The following is a 17139-nucleotide window of genomic DNA, read 5'->3' on the forward strand; positions in this document are numbered from 1 at the left end:
ATAGAGATATTATTATAGTTATTTTTTATAAAAAAATAATTTAAATCGGTTTAAGATTTAGTTCATCAATTTTTTTACTAAATCGATTTATCCAATCTAATTATAACAGAAAAAACATAATTTAATCGATTACATGTTAAATTTTAATCGTTAAAAAATATTTTTTAAAAAAGACATTTTATGTATCTTTATTTAAATAACTCTTTTTAACTAAATCCAACCCCATATCCGATCAATTGTTAAAAAATTCCACCTCTTTCAAAGTGAGACGAATCGATTCGGATTGATCTAAAATTATCATCCTTAATTTAATTGGGTAGATCACCATTTGTAATGAAATGCAGTTAAATTTTTTTCTCTTTTATCCTCCAGCTAACTAAATCTTGGTTTAGTAAAACTTTTACCTTTTAAAAATAGTTTATAAAAGTTGTATTTTAAAAGACAATTTTTTAAAAATTATAGTAATTAAAAAATATAAAATTATTAAATTAAAAAATAAAAAATTAAACTATAATCAACTTGTTGATAACCTCAAAGAGTCGAAGCAGCTCAGCTTTTTTGTTTGATCGTCTAATAATTATAAATTAAAAGGGATGCATATAGAAGACATTTTGTTTATCTGATCCAATGATAAGCTGTGGCAGACATGAGTGTATGTTCTTTTACGTTATTATAAATAAATATATAGCCCGAAAATGTAATCAAAATTGTATGCGGTTACTAATTATTTAGGGATTAAATTAATCGAGCTTCTAATGACACAAGTTAAATATTTTGATTGTGTATTATTAATATAGCATCCGTTTTATAATGGTTATGCACAAGAATCTAGCTCTTTTATAATTAATCTCTGATGAAAATTACAGTAACCAACAAAATAGGTATTATAATGATGATAATTATTATTTCTAATCGATGTCATGTGTGAACCCATAATCTATGTTGATTCGTTTTGTCATGTGATATAACACAAAAATGTTCACACCGGAAAGAGAGAAATAATGATATGATATTTTATAATAAAAATATTATTTATACACTAAAATCATATATTAATAAATTAATTGCTAATATATTTATGTATAAATATATGTGTAGTTTAATTTAATTTTTATTGTGTATTTATATTTTAATATGTATTTTATATTGATAATTAATTTTAGTGACTAATTTAGTGTATCCATGGCATAATTTTTCTATAATTATTATACTAAAAAAAAAGTAGTAATTAAAAAGTAGTTGTTATTAGCGATATTGATTAAGAATAAATTTTCTTTATATTTTTGTTCAATAAAATAATGAAGAATTCAAACATACAAAATTATTGTATTATTGTGAGAGAGTGAATTTATGTCGAGTTAAATCCACTTTAATTTTTGAGATTGACAAATTGTATTGATTTAGTTTTTAAGATCTCAATTATTATAAAGTGCACTATATTAATCCTATGCTAATTTTTCATCACTGAAATTTAATACTGTGAATGATGTGGTCTAACTTTTATTACGCTAGATATTTTAGTGACTGACTGAGTTGGCAAATAATTATAATTGCACCAATTTAGTTCTTTCTCCTTTTTTAATAGCCTAAATCTGAGTTTTTTTTTCCGTTGTACATCGTTGCAGTTTTCGAATCATCATTATAGATAAAAGCTAGAGTTCTATATGATCAACCACCAGAATTTTAAGTCGAAACAGAGTTTCGAGAGTATTAGAATAATATGGCTGTAGCTGCCGTCTTCTTCTTTGTTAGTCACACAGAGTAAAACCCTAACAAACTATTCTTTGGATGTGTAAACTACAATATGAAAAAATGTGCTTAATTATTTCATTTTTGTTCGAACTAACAAGTCATTCTCAAAAGCATACACCATAATCTCAATCCCCTCAAGAATCTCTAGTGATGATATTCTATACTCCAAAAACGTAAATATCAATAAAGTAATCATTATTCTAAATCATGAAGTACATCTTACTTAAGTCATTATCAAAATTTATAACCCCTTAAATTAATATCGATCTAAACTCTATACAAAAACATAACACCAACATTCTTCAATTTTATCATACTCAAGTTCTTTGTAATAAATTTTAACAAATAATACATTCAATGTATCATCATCAAGGTCATCGTCACATATCTTGTTATCAAGTGAATAAATTATAGTCTGATTCTCATCTTTTTAAATTTTTTTCGCGTGATGGAACATAATGTACATCAATACCTCCATCTGCATAATTAAAAGGTATAGTTATCACTAGGACAATAGATTAACGAACGCAGAGATAATCATACACACAATTCATAGCATATTTGCAATAAACTAACAACCCAAAAAAAAAAGCTCTGTTCATTATTAAACTATCCATAAACCTCCAAAAAATATTCCTTTCCTCAAGTGTTGAAAATAGAGCATAAATAAAAATTCTTATTCTAGTAATATAAGAAACAAAACAAATCATAACAGAAAATAAAAGTAAACAAAATAAAGAAAGATCATCCAAGAACATATATACATTGTCAAAAATCACAAATTTTTTTTTCGTCATTAACTTCTGTGAGCAAACACAAAATTCTTATGCCCATTTTTAACATCTATGTCCATACACATTTCGTAACAATGAAAATGTAACCACAAACCCTTTTTTTTACAACAACTTCTAATTTGTTCTACTATGAAGGAAATTTTTTTTGTTTAAAATTTAATGAAACAAAAGAAGACGAAGAATAATCAAAATAGAGGGAAGTAACATTTTATTATCCTAAAATTTTCAAATAATGTCGTTTCAAGTCTTATTTTAGCACCAAAATACATATGACCTTATTTTGTTACCTCTAGTGTAGCAATGCAAGAATTTAGTAATGTCACTCGTGGTACTGAGTTCTAATGATGAAAGAAAACGATTTTGTTAGCCAGATAATAATTTTTGTAAATAATGTGAATAATAAGTTTTAGAATTGACTTAATAAAGTAAAAAAATATTTCACCTCCAAATTACTTCATAAATCTTAATATTAGCATAATCATCTGCACATCTAGTGAATTGAACATCTAACAGTTGTTAATTGTGTATGAGTAAATTGAATCAAAAGAAATAACTATCCAATTAAAAATAATAAACATAATAATCTGCATACCTATTGAATTGAACATCTGATATATTCATTGTTTACATTGTTTAGTATTCGTATTGTCTACCTATGTTTTTTCAAAAGAGTAACGTAGCTAGAATTAAAGTGATATACTTTTTTAAATTTAAAAAACTAATTAAATTATAGCAATTAATATTTTAAAAACTCAATTAGTATAATTTACCAATTTTAAAAACTAAAGTGAGGGTTATCTCGAATTATGTCATATATTGAATAGAAAGAATTGGAGTATGTTAGTGGAAAGCGTGACTTTTACTGTTCAAAATAATTATGAAAAGGAAAAAGCCACTAATAATATATATGTAAATAAATAATGAGCGTATATATCCAAAATACAATGTAGAAAAAGAGGAGGTACATACGTAGTAGGAGTGCAACATTGAAGACATGAGGTCCCAAAGAGCCCGTATTGAATTATTTATGGAATTTTGTCTCTATTTGTAAACACTTGATTTCAATAATTGATTAACAAGTATGTAACGAATAAAGTCTAAAATCTCTGGTTCTTTATCCACAAATCATTTTCAAACTCTTTTTAACGCCATATACTTACTCCTCTCTTTCTCTGTATACGTATCCGTAGAGAACAAACCGTATAAAAATATCTGTAATTTAATTTTAAGAATATTTTATAAGCTCCGTTCTTTAACCCTTGAGCCGCCCAGAATAGCCACCCAAATTGCGATCTCTCTCTTCTCTCTCTCTCTCTCTCTCGTCACAAAATATCTACGGAAACACCAACACAAAAACTTTCTATAATCTCCAACAACACCAGCCATCATGCCCTTCCATTCATCACTATTCCCATAAACACCAGCAACCTTACCTTCTTCTTCCTCAAGCTTCCGATCATCAACCCTAAAGAAAGCAGCAAAAGAAAGCTAAGCATGTCTTCTACACTTGAGGAATCTCTAAGATCTCTATCGTTGGATTACCTCAACCTGCTCATCAACGGTCAGGCCTTCAGCGACGTCACCTTCAGCGTCGAGGGGCGTCTAGTACACGCGCACCGCTGTATCCTGGCGGCAAGAAGTCTATTCTTCAGGAAATTCTTCTGCGGGCCCGACCCTCCTTCGCCCTCTGGCCTCGATCCTCCAGGACAGAGGATGAACTCGGGGTCGGGCTGCAGAACCCCTACAGGGGTAATACCCGTGAACTCCGTGGGGTACGAGGTGTTCCTGCTCATGCTGCAGTTTCTGTACAGCGGGCAGGTATCCATCGTCCCCCAGAAGCACGAGCCACGGGCCAATTGCGGCGAGAGGGGCTGCTGGCACACGCATTGCTCCTCCGCCGTCGATCTTGCTCTAGACACACTCGCCGCCGCTAGATACTTCGGCGTTGAGCAGCTCGCATTGCTAACTCAGGTGCTCTTTTAATTTCTTGGTAGCTGCTACTGCTACTACTATTCACTCACTATCATAATTCACAACCGCTACTACCACTGTTGTTTTTCCTTTCTTTTTTTTGTGTGTGTTTTGTGATTAGTGTGACCAGTCGTATGTTTCTGTGTGTCTTGGGAATTTGGACAAATTACTGTAACCGGCCTAGTCTAGTCTCGTTTTTGGAAACTGCGAACAGCTTCTATTTAAAAAATATAATTATTTTTATTTTGAAAAAAAAAAAGGGGATTTTGGAGTGGTTTGTTTCTTGTTTTGGGCAATTGTAGTGCGGTGGATGGTGATGGCGAGTGGTGTGGAGTGGGAAGTTGGGAGTTCCAAAATTGTGGTGTGAATCAAATTCCACGAGAGAGGAGTAGAAAGCTGTTGGTTCTATTTCTATGATTTCATGAGACACACACGATTCATAGTGGTGAATCAATCAATGAGTGCCTCTACTCTCTCTACTCCTCACTTTGTTGCTTCAATTCTAGCTTTCCTCTTAACTCTTCAATCAACCTATTTCTTTCTTCTTTTCTTACATTTCATGTTTTATCTACACCTTTTTGGTTCTCTTTTCTCGATTTGGCGTTCCTATCAGCTATCACCATACACATACCAGTTTTCTAAATTTAGATGCTTCCACTCGGGTCTTGTCTCCCATTAACATTCACTTTCCCCATTTGTGTTCCCAAATCCAAAAAAGTATTCTTATCACTTATCATAATCATCATCTTCTACTCTTTCGTTTCAATTCTCTGACTTGCCTTACATGGAACTCTATGTCCACCGGTTATGTCTGCTTTTTTTTTTTAATTTAATTTCCAACTTATCCAAATCATGTGTCTACTTTAATTATTTCACTGTGATGAATGATATAGAAATAGTAAGACATAATTATTGATGTACAAACACTATTTGAACTCATGTTGTTTAGCTTACTTGTATTGAACAACAGAAACAACTAGCAAGCATGGTGGAGAAAGCTTCCATTGAAGATGTGATGAAGGTCTTGGTAGCTTCAAGAAAGCAAGACATGCACCAACTGTGGACCACATGCTCCCACCTTGTAGCCAAATCCGGTCTCCCACCGGAGGTTCTCGCCAAGCACCTCCCCATCGACATCGTCGCCAAAATCGAAGACCTCCGTCTAAAATCCTCCCTCGCCCGCCGTACCGCCGCCTTCCTCCCCCACCACCACCACCCGGACCTCTCCGCCGCGGCAGACCTCGAGGACCAAAAGATCCGCCGGATGAGGCGAGCGCTAGACTCATCCGACGTGGAGCTCGTAAAGCTAATGGTAATGGGAGAAGGGCTCAATCTCGACGACGCATTAGCTCTGCATTACGCCGTCGAGAATTGTAGCCGCGAAGTGGTGAAAGCGCTGCTGGAACTCGGGGCAGCCGATGTCAACTATCCCGCAGGTCCAGCAGGAAAAACACCACTTCATATCGCGGCGGAAATGGTTTCGCCCGATATGGTAGCGGTCCTGCTGGACCACCACGCAGACCCAAACGTGAGAACCATCGACAACGTGACGCCATTGGACACACTAAGAACCCTAACCTCCGATTTTCTGTTCAAAGGCGCAGTCCCTGGCCTGACTCACATTGAACCAAACAAATTAAGGCTGTGTTTGGAGCTTGTTCAATCGGCGGCACTTGTTTTGTCTCGTGAAGAAGGTAACGCCAATAACAACAATGTTGCTTCTTCTACAACTCCACATCATCATCATATTTATCCTCCTTCCATGAACGAAGATCATCATAGCAGTTCAAGCAGTGGCGGCAACAATAACAATAACACCAACATTAACTTGGATTCCAGGTTGGTGTATCTTAACCTTGGTGCCACCTTAGGTGGTGGTGGTGGTGGCGGCGCCTCCGGTCAAATGAGTTCAAGGTTGGATGGTGATGATGATAACCGTCATGGTGAAGTAGCAATGTACCATCACCACCACCACCATCATCACCATTCTCATCATGACTTTTAGAACCTCTCTTTCTCTGATCTACCTAGCTATAGCTATAGGTGCAGTAATTTATTTCTCTTCTTCTTCATTATATAAATTAATTACTGATTTTATTTATAATTTTAGTGGTTTGATTTTTAACTTAGTGTTTTAATTCTAATTGAATTGCCATGGAAAAAAAATGGGGGAAATTAAAAGGTATGGAAGATCGATGAGAGAAGACTTTGTTTCTTGCTGTGTCAGATGGAATAGACTAGTAATAGTGTTTACTAATTAGTTAGTTAATTAATTAATTAATTCATCACTAGCCTTCTATTTATCTTTTTTTAAAATTGTATATTTGGTTTGAAGGAAAGAGGGGGCATGGAAGAGACGCAGGTCAATCTTTTCAAACCTCTCTTGATGTGTCAACTCCTCCTTAATTTGTTGTATTCACTCATCCGCAGCTAATTTCACGGCATATTAAATTAGATAGTTTCATCATCATCATCATCACTTTCTATAATCCCAATACATTTCTTCTTCTTCTTCCACTCTTGGAGAATTCAACTTCCTTATTGGGATTTTCAATTTCTTAATTACTCTAAAGTACTATGTTTTCTACATTGTAAATAGGAATAGTAATAGTAATACTATGTTACTCTTACTACTATGTAAATTAAGTTTTAAAATCAATTATAAATTAAACAATGTTAGACCATGCTGCAAAAATTAAAATAGTACTATTTGTTTGCTCACCTTTTTCACGTAATTTACTGGGTTATTAATATATGGGTTACATTCAATGTATGCATTTTCGAAAATGAATCATCTTAATTTATTTTAAAGTAATATTGTCAATTTGATTTTTTTTTTTATTGTATGATGTTTCTAATATATTTTATTTTATTTCATTTATGCCTTAATATTTTGTGTACTTTTCCTTCTAACGTTATGTAGAGGATTAATTGGCTATTTGCATTGAGATTTATTATTTAAAATTAAAAAAAAAGAAAAACCATGTGAATGTGGATAAATTGATTGGTTGTCTTGCATGAATGCAACAACGAGTGTGACCACACATGTGAAGTTAAAAAATTGGCACCATCATCTTCCATGTAATCCTCTTCCTGTCCCCCTTGCTTTTTTTTTTTGACCTCTTCAGACCAACAAAACAAAACAAAAGCTAAATTATTAATACTAACTTATAGCTAAAACTCTAATATTTTTAATCATTAATCATTCTTGTCTAAATTCATCGGATGTTGGTTAGAGAAGATTCTTGTATATTACTCACTAATAATTTCCTCCTATCTGTGGTCTTAATTAGCTGCGGCTGCATGTTACTTAATAACAATAAAAAAATACAATTTTTATGCTAAAATCAAATATTAAAATCAATTATTATATATTTTTATATAAATATATATAATTTAATTTATTTTTAATATATATTTTATATTAGTATTTAATTTTAATAGTCGTATTTTATATTTTGTATAGTTAATAATAACCCATTTGAGAAATCCCCTCTATTTATAATTGGAATAGTCAAAACATATCAAGACCTATATATATATAATAATAATATGCATTCCATAACCTTACAAATTACATTACACATCCAGTTTTATTTTTCTTAATTATAAACGAATTGTCTGGCTATATGTAGTAAAAATGGTTCTTAAAATACTTATTTTATTATGCATTTATTATTGGGTTAATACTTAACATAGTTTCTAAAAAAATCAGGTATGCTTCAATTTATTCTCTCAAAAATAGGTAGGACTTGTTTTAGTTTTGTCCCTAAAAAACAAGTGTAAATTACATTATTATTTTTTTCTGTTATTTCCTCTATCTAGCACATAGATTAAACTTAGAATAAATAATTTATTTATAAAGAAAAATTTGATTATTTAACTGCAAGCTTGTACCTCTCCGCAAAAATACTTTCCCTTCTCTTCCATATTAAATGCTATATATATATATATATAGCTTTTAAGTTCCTACTCCCTCTATGTTTCGTTCTATTATCGTTGGTCAAATTTATACAAGTTCTCTTCTTTGCAAATTTCTTCCACTATGTATGAAGTATGAACCCAGTGATATTTTCGTGCAACGTACACTAATAAATGACTTGTACAACAACCCTCTAGCAATTAATAATAAAACGTTTTGTATTTTATTTGTAGGAAAAGTAATACTAGAAAAATAATTAATTAACAATTATTTTATTTAACTTAATATTTATAATTACATACTTATTATATCTAATATTATGTATTTATTCTAACGATAATTAATGAATACAAAATGTGATAACTTTAGACTAATTTAAATTGGTTTCTATTATTTTTCAAATATTTTTTTTAAGAATATGTACATAGAGAGCTGTTCATAAATAATTAATTACCTTATCATTATTACATGTACGTTTCTAACCAAGAAAATGATTAAATTCAGCAAGATAAACATGGTGCATGTATCATGCAATTATAATCAAGATAATAACAGTTAATTACATCGTTGATATATGCAAATATATCTTAAAATCTATATTAATTTTATTAGATTATCTTAGTAACATGGTACACTAAATTTATGTTGGTAGACACAATAACATTGTTGTTCTAACCAAAACCAAGTTGGGCCTATTTAGCATTAAATTTGTTTCTCATATAAACAGTACTCTTAATAAGGAGTTAACTATTCATTCATAAATGTAGTGTGCCATTGCTATATTAAGAGTAGTGAATGAGCCCAAGTGTGAGATCCATTAACCCCATTTGATATTTGATATGTATTGTGAAATAATTTTGAAGAACACTTTTATACCGTGTGATGAAACTCATGGATCAATGGTATAGGAAGAGATTCTAAATTATATTGTTGCTCTTCATTCTAAGATATGCATGTCTTTTTCACCCTTTTATTTTATTTATACATATAGTACATTGTAATAATGTCCAGTGTGTCCATACAAATTGTGTGCACCTGGCCTCTCTTGTTTATATATATATATATATATACACATTTGTTCTTGTATACTTGATTGGAAACTTGACCCTTTTTTCTTTGAGAGGGACTTCATATATATTATCCCCATATTCAACCAAGTCATGATTCACTTTAACCATCTACATCTCTATTAGGGTGCATTTGATTTAGGGTTTCATTTTTAGTATTATATTTTTAAAATTTGAAAAGTTTGGAACAATGATTAAGTTATTTTTGTGACTTTAACTTATGAGTTCAAGTCGTGTAATTAGTTACTGGTTAAGTTACTTTCATTAACTATTTGGTTGCAGCCATTTTTTCGATTTTTTTTATTTTTAAAATTTCGTAAAGAAAAAGAGAGAAAATATGAGATGAAAATAAAAAAATATTAGTTTTACTTTTTTTTTCATTTTTTAAAATTCTAAAAATAAAAAATACTGAAATTCAAACAGAAAATTAAAACGCAAAGTAAATTCATTCTTAACTTGTTAGGTTGAATAATTAGCATTACTATTGATCCGTATTCAAACCGTACGGATCTGACGTTATATCGCGGAACTACTAGGTCAAAGTCGGTTTAATCAGACTAAAAAAAAATATCCGTGATAAATTTCGGATAAATACCAAACGCAAACGACCTATATGAACACAACATACAAGTCACTAAATAGATTCCTTCGAATTTAAATTTTATAATTTCGAGATCGTAAATTGAGTTAAGCATCGGAATCTTTTTTTTTGTAGGTTTTCTAAATAGCTCGGACGAAAAAGAAACGCGTTGTACTGCACATAAGATGAGGACGTTGTTAGTGCTCTTTTTTCTGCGGACGACATATACCTCGGAGTTCACTATATTTAAATTTCATTTTCTTTTTTGGTACGCATAATATTAGATAATTACTCAATGACCTAAAATCATATTGACTTTTAATGTAAATACAATTCAAATAGTGGCTCCATGTTGTATTCAATAAAATATAAGTTGATTTAATTTCATGGTGGATCTTTGGTTTAGCGACAAGTTGTTGTGGATGGTTACCCAAAGTAGAAGCACACAAGTTGAAAGCATATAATCAAAATGTCTTGAAATACAAAGTATCATATACATCCTCTCTTTTTTTCCAACTCGGCAAAGCAAAATATGTGGTTTTGGCACTTCCACAACATCTCTTTTTAAATAATAATCTTTTGGTAGAAAAATATTTGGACATTTTAATTTTAATTGGGATCATCAATCCATTCACGTATGTTGACGTGTAAATGCAACCAATGCCATGGTGGTGCATAATTCTAATTCTCATTGGTAATATATTATTATCGTGTTAGCATTAGCCTTGCCCTAAATTGGTGGTGTATATGGAAGTTACTTTTAATTTCCTTTTCGATCCTACGCATATATTTATGTATCTTGAAGAAATTTAGCTTATTTTATTCATTGATGGGTTTTTTCTAGGGCACATCATTAGGAAAATGATGTATCTATATAAAGTCACTTACAATGTTATTATTGCATCGTTTAAAATGGAAGTTACAATTTATGTGTGTGTTTCATTTTCACATACATTATTCTTATTTCAATGTATCTTCTTTTTAAATTATTAACATTTGAGAATCAATTTTATAATATTTTGGTTTCTGCTTTGTGTATGCAGTAATTTATTGGCCAACAACAAATTCTTAAATAAAGTTTAGTACCATAACGAATTAGTCATTGACCTATCGAATTGGGAGATAGCGTGGGAACAAAAAAAAAGTTTTCTTCTTGTACCATTATATCGGTTTCTAAACGTGAAATAATGATGAGTTAGAAGCTTGTAGGGGCCGGGGCATATATATAATATTATATATCATTTGTAATTATAAAGATTATATTACTTGATGAATAACCATTAACTAACACATGCACATGGCCACACACATGTATATATAATTGTTATGCATTCATGTAACAATAATAATAGAAAAATTATTTATTTTAATTTCATAAATGATCAATTTTATTTTTGTTATTATCACTCAAATTTTAAGGAAACTAAATAATGATTTATTCATTGAGTGATGTTATGTTACTTAATTTTTCTTTTTGCCTCATTTAAAAATTAAACCAAAAATTAAACAGACATACTACCTATGAAACATAGATATTTCGCTGAGTTACCGTATCCGTGTGTTAGATACATTTCGGACACGACACTCACTGACACTCGTCCGACACGCATGTCTTTTATGTTTAACCGTGTTTTAATAAAAAATAAAAAATTTTTCTTCGGACACGCCTAGACACACCTAAATACCATCACGTGTTAATATGTCCAATTTTATTCATAACATATATTTTTAAAATAAATTTGGATATAATATATATTATTATTTATTAAAACAAAAAATATTTTAAATACTTGATATAAGTAAAATAAGACATTAAAAATAATTAAAAATTTTATTTTATATTTTAATTTAATATCAATAAAATATCAAAATATCATCACGATTTATCTAAAAAATACTTTATATTATATATATATGTGTGTGTTCCCGTGTCATGTAAGATTTTAAAATTCCCGTGTCGTGTCGTATTCCATATCCGTGTCAATGTCCGTGCATCTCATAGTATACTACTATTGTTCTTTAATTTATATATGAATGGGGAGCGGATCTTCCTATACACAAACAACTTTTTGAACCAATTACGAATTATTTTTGCAGAGTACTTTATTGATTAAGCAATTTGCATCTAGCCTTGCACTTGGAGATAAGATTTTACAGAAATGGTAATGGTGTTATATGGAGATAGACAATTTCATGTTTTTAGTTAGGGATTGATGGAATATTGATCCATGCGTGCGGGAAAAAGAAGGGCCATTGTGAGTGTGACTCAATTATTGTAATGTGTCTGTTTCTCAAAAACAAAATGTTATATAGTATGATTGAGTTTGTTTAGTTTAAGTTCTTTGATGACTATTCATATGAATGTAGGATTGAAATTAAAAATTTTTTGAATGATCATATAATTATTTTAAAACTTCATATAATTTTAATTTTAACCTTCATATAAGAACCATTTTTAAGTGTTCCGAGAGTAAGTTAGTACTTTTGTTGTGATAAATTAATTATTGCTTACATCAACATTACAGGTCTTCTACTATTTTGAATTTAGATTTTAAAACATGAATTAAATAGAAATTAACTTCAAATTGACAACATAAAAAAAACTAAGCAAAACAAAATATTTTTTTTCTAAAAACTTATATATAGTTATTTAAGTGGACTAGTGAAGTAACTGCTAAATTAAATTATTCTAATTTTCTTTTTTTTACAGTATTCTCCAGTCCTACAAGCTAAGAGTTTGTTGTTGACTAATGAATTTCTGTATACACAAGGTGTGATTCAAATACCAATATTTATTTAAGCGGACTAGTGAATTAACCACTAAACTAACCTAATTTGATTAAACTATTCTAAGTTGTTTTGCATATATTTTACTTTTTTTTTTTATCAATTACTGTTTAGTTTATTTGGGCCCAACTCAAAGGATGGTGTAGATCTGGATCATTTGAAAAGAAACTGAATCCAACCAAATCGAGTCCAAATCCAAATCAAGTTTGAATAAAGTTTGTTGGAGTTGGTTTATGCAAACGTGTGCTTATTAGATTTTCCCTAATCCCTATAGATGATGTTACATCATCCTAATCCAAAAATCCATTCAATTCCATAACACACTTGTACCAATTAAATCTAAACACCATGCCTCAACTATTAATCTTAATTTCCCCACATAGAAACTAATTAATCACTCTTAGTCTTCGGATTTATAAAGAATATATTCCCACACACGCTTTGATAATATTGTTATATTAAAAATATTATATTGACACTAAAAATCATCTAATTTGTTGTCACGAATAAACTTTATATTATTCTTGCAACATGGCCTTCGTTGTTTTTTTTTTCTTAGCTCTTACTTTAAAAAAAAAAAAATACCCTCCGAACTAAGGAAAGGATCCAAATAAAAGGAATAAAAGAATAAAGGTTTGTGTAGTTAAGTTAAAATCTTTGTTGGCTATCAATTTAATATGAACAACAATATGCTTCCACACTTTGTTTATAGCACAAGGAATCAGGAAAGATGTGGAAAAGTTTGAATAGAAAAGCTCAAACCGGGTAAGACTTAAAGAGTATAATTTGAAATTGGCATTTAAAAAATTGATAGAGTGAAAAGAATAATAACTCATTAAAAGTAACTATAAATAACTTATATTGTTCAAGTGATTAATTTATTTATTCGTTTGAATAAATTTTAATAATTTAAATTTTATTTTATGTATATAATAACTAATTAGCTAATAATAAATTTTTAAATAGAATTTAAATTCATCACGAATTAATTTTTAATATCTCGAGTCGAAAAGAACCGTGAATAATAAAAACAATAATTCATCAAAGGGAAGTTCATAAGAAGCCGTGTGGATGGATTAGCAATAACCGACCTCCCAAAAAAAGGATAAAGGCATATCCTTAAGCCAACAATGATATTTCAAACAGTGTCAGAAAATTATTATTTTAACTGTCAGGTAATAAGTGTGATGTTATCTTATGTGTATATATACACACAGACAAAGTAGAAGATCAACATTACAGTATCTATATCATAGGTTATACAGACACATAATATTTCTTGCACAGAACAAAGTTCAATAAGGTATTTTACAACGACACTTGCTTATTGAGAATCTAAAAGTGTTGGATTTTTTCATTCATCAAGATGCAGAAGCCAGAGACACAGGGAAACCAAGCTCCTCCACCACCAGGTTCATCTCTTTTTTTTTTTTTCTTTCAAACAAAACCTATTTGATTATTTGAAGACCCTGATAACAAAAATAATTTTTTTGCATGATTTTCAGGATACCCAACTGATCAGGATCCTCCCACCAAGAAAGGGTTTATGTCTAGGACTAAGAAGAAAGGAGAGAGGGGCTTCATTGAGGGATGGTAAGCATTAAGTATATTAAAGTTTTTCTTTTTTTATAGTCCTCCTCCTCCCTAACTATAATAAAATTTCTAGTTTAAGTTATGTAATGAAATTGGAAAAAAAAATAATAAATAAAAAAATAGTTAATTTCTGATGCAACTGTTATGATTGATGCAGCCTCTTTGCTCTGTGCTGCTGTTGGATCTGCGAGATGTGTTGCTGAGCTAATCAAATTCAGAAAGGATTGTACAATATTTGCATATTATTGATATTAGCAACGATTGCATAAGTTTGAGAATTTTATGTTCAGTAGTTTTAACATGCATACGTTTGTTTTGTGTTTCTATTTTGTAATTTTATCTCTGTTGTAACTAATTAGTTTATATTCAGCTTTCAGTATACTTGGTGCTTAACGCATTATTGCTTTATTACCAATAAAATTACATTTCTCGGGTTTTTGCTATTTTATTTTATTTTATTTTCCCATTGGATATTTTTTTCTTTATATTGATGTTGTCCTCTTATCCATATTTTTGCCACTTGGAGTAAGAAAGAGATCGAAATATACTATAGACTTGAATGTGGACATAAAAATGCCATACATAAATTGAGAATGCAGTATGTTCACTAAAGAGACATAGAATACTAACCACTTCTAACAACTTATAATTTGATCGATGAAAAAATAGTTTGTTTAACAATTCCAAACTCACTTTTACACGTTATTTTATCCATTACTCCCCAATTAGATAACTACGTTTTTGAGCCGGTTATTTGTGGGAATATATTCATAAAAATAAGGTTATTTTGGTCCTTCTATTGTAATATAAAAGTCTCTTAAAAGATGGCTTAAGAAAGTGAATTTTACATATCCAGCTAGTCTAAAATTTTCGACACGATACCATGATAAAAATAATGCACGAAATAAAAACGAAACTTTATAAACTGATTTGTGAGGTTGGTAACTTATTTTCCTCAAAAGGGGCTAGCTTGTAGGTGATCGGTGTTGTCATATTTTAAAGATCTTTAGGCTTTAGAAACATGCTTATAAAGATCTAATTTTGGGAACAAGGCATAGTAATGAACTAATGATTCAAACAAAGGCCCAAACCTAATGTATGTGCTCCAGGTATTTATATAAGAGGCCTGATATACATACAAGTTTTTTTGGCTTATAAGTCTTACAAGTCAAATAAAACACACGCATTACACTTAATTAACGCATTACATACTTCCACATTCAAGAGTAAATAAAACGTACATTATTCAACAACTTCCTGTTTTCAAAGTGCGCTGTTCACCACGCATTATGAACGACTCTTCTTTTTCTTTCTCCATGAAAACAATTTTTTTGCCAAATTTGAAGATAATGGAACTTCAGAAATACACCCCAACGATTACAGAAATTCACCCAAAGGATTTAAAAAATACACCCAAAATTCGTTGAAGTGCACTTATGCATATTTCAGAATTCTTTCTTTTTCTCCTCCTCATCTTCTGCTGCTTCTTTTTCTTCAAAAACCGATTTCAGAGTTTGGTGTCAAAAAAAAATAGAAATCGAGAATAACGAAGAAAGAAAACAGAGAGAAAAGCACATAAATGAAGAAGAAGAACAGAAAGAGGAAAAAGAACGTGCAGCAAGAAAAAGAAGAAGGAGAAAGAGAAGGCAAGAAATAAAAGAAAAGAAGAAAAGGAGGAAGAAGAACGTGTAAGAAGAAGAAAAACGAGAAAGAGAACGAAAAAAAAGAAGAAGAAGAAGAAGAACGTGCAGCAAGAAGAAGAAGGAGAAAGAGAAGGCAAGAAACGAAAGAAAAAAAGAATAAAAAGAGGAAGAGGAAGAAGAAGAAGAAGAAGAACGTAAACCTTGCATCGCGTTTTTTGAGGTTTATTCGTTAATTAACTTGTAAAGCATACAAGCCCTAATAACTTGTATGCAGAGCTTTTCTCTTTTATATAAACTCAAATAATTATACCTAAACGTGGAAGTAATTGATTCTAGTATATCAACCTGAGTACCTGACCAAAACACTAGTGAATCATCATCATCCAAAAACGCAGATTTTGTAATTCGGTGTATTAATAATTTAATATACTGTAAGTTTCTATTCATATGCAGAACATATAGTCATATTAGGGTTTGACACAGCAAATACCCAAAATCACATTTAAGTAACAACTACATGAGCACAAAATCACCAGAGCTACGCTGTACAAAGTTTGATGATTAAGCAATAACCATGCCAGGTTTGAAACCCTTCCCTTCCATATCTTGGTTTCTTGAAGTCCAAACTCGCAAGCAAGCCCTAAGACACATAGTCCCTTCCTGCCCATCTCTCCTCATACTTGCCGAATGAAAAGCTGGAAGAAGGAATCCCAGTGAGTTGAAAAGGATCAGGCTCAATGCCGTAATCTGTGAGTGGTCTATGCTCCAGAACATCATCATGGCTCTTTACAAATTCCGGAATCTCAATCTCTCCTTTCTTAATATCATCCCAAAGATATTGAAGCCGGCTTACATACTTGATCTTCCAATATAATCTGAACAGAACCAAAATATATTCATCAGGTTTCATAGCATGTGTTTTTCAAGAAACACATAAATGGCTTACCCTCCACTCAAGAAAAACCGGCCAAATGTTGCGATGACTATCCTAGAACGAAGGCCGGGGTGGATAAAATACACGGTTTGAAGC

General features: G+C 30.8%; 2 protein-coding genes across 4 annotated transcripts in view; one reads left to right on the top strand and one right to left on the bottom strand.

The window, feature by feature from the left end:
- Nucleotides 1-3816: 3816 nt before the first annotated feature.
- LOC107492688 (BTB/POZ domain and ankyrin repeat-containing protein NOOT1-like) lies at nucleotides 3817-10328 on the top strand. 3 transcript variants are annotated; one of them, XM_052262660.1, is made up of 3 exons: nucleotides 3817-4517; nucleotides 5488-6560; nucleotides 10222-10328. In XM_052262660.1, exons 1-2 carry the CDS (start codon nucleotides 4041-4043, stop codon nucleotides 6520-6522), a joined length of 1512 nt encoding a protein of 503 aa, XP_052118620.1. In that variant the 5' UTR covers nucleotides 3817-4040; the 3' UTR covers nucleotides 6523-6560; nucleotides 10222-10328. The 3 variants fall into 3 exon arrangements, with proteins under 3 accessions (XP_052118620.1, XP_052118621.1, XP_015969225.1); XM_052262661.1 differs by lacking the exon at nucleotides 10222-10328 and adding an exon at nucleotides 6853-6987; XM_016113739.3 differs by lacking the exon at nucleotides 10222-10328 and having other exon boundaries at nucleotides 5488-6642.
- Nucleotides 10329-16488: 6160 nt separating this feature from the next.
- The window catches only part of LOC107492686 (uncharacterized), a gene marked incomplete in the record, with an annotated part of 1697 nt that continues 1046 nt past the window's right edge, over nucleotides 16489-17139 (bottom strand). The window contains 2 exon segments of the mRNA XM_016113738.3: nucleotides 16489-16984; nucleotides 17056-17139. Of these exon segments, the coding sequence (XP_015969224.1) occupies nucleotides 16750-16984; nucleotides 17056-17139 (319 nt within the window).

Source organism: Arachis duranensis, chromosome 6 (assembly GCF_000817695.3).
Source record: "Arachis duranensis cultivar V14167 chromosome 6, aradu.V14167.gnm2.J7QH, whole genome shotgun sequence".
Taxonomy (NCBI): domain Eukaryota; kingdom Viridiplantae; phylum Streptophyta; class Magnoliopsida; order Fabales; family Fabaceae; genus Arachis; species Arachis duranensis.

Excerpts from the sequence above, each read along its gene's own strand:
- LOC107492688 (XM_052262660.1), top strand. The coding sequence starts at position 4,041 with ATGTCTTCTACACTTGAGGAATCTCTAAGATCTCTATCGTTGGATTAC. Across the intron at positions 4,518-5,487 it reads AGCTCGCATTGCTAACTCAG|AAACAACTAGCAAGCATGGT; the intron begins GTGCTCTTTTAA and ends ATTGAACAACAG.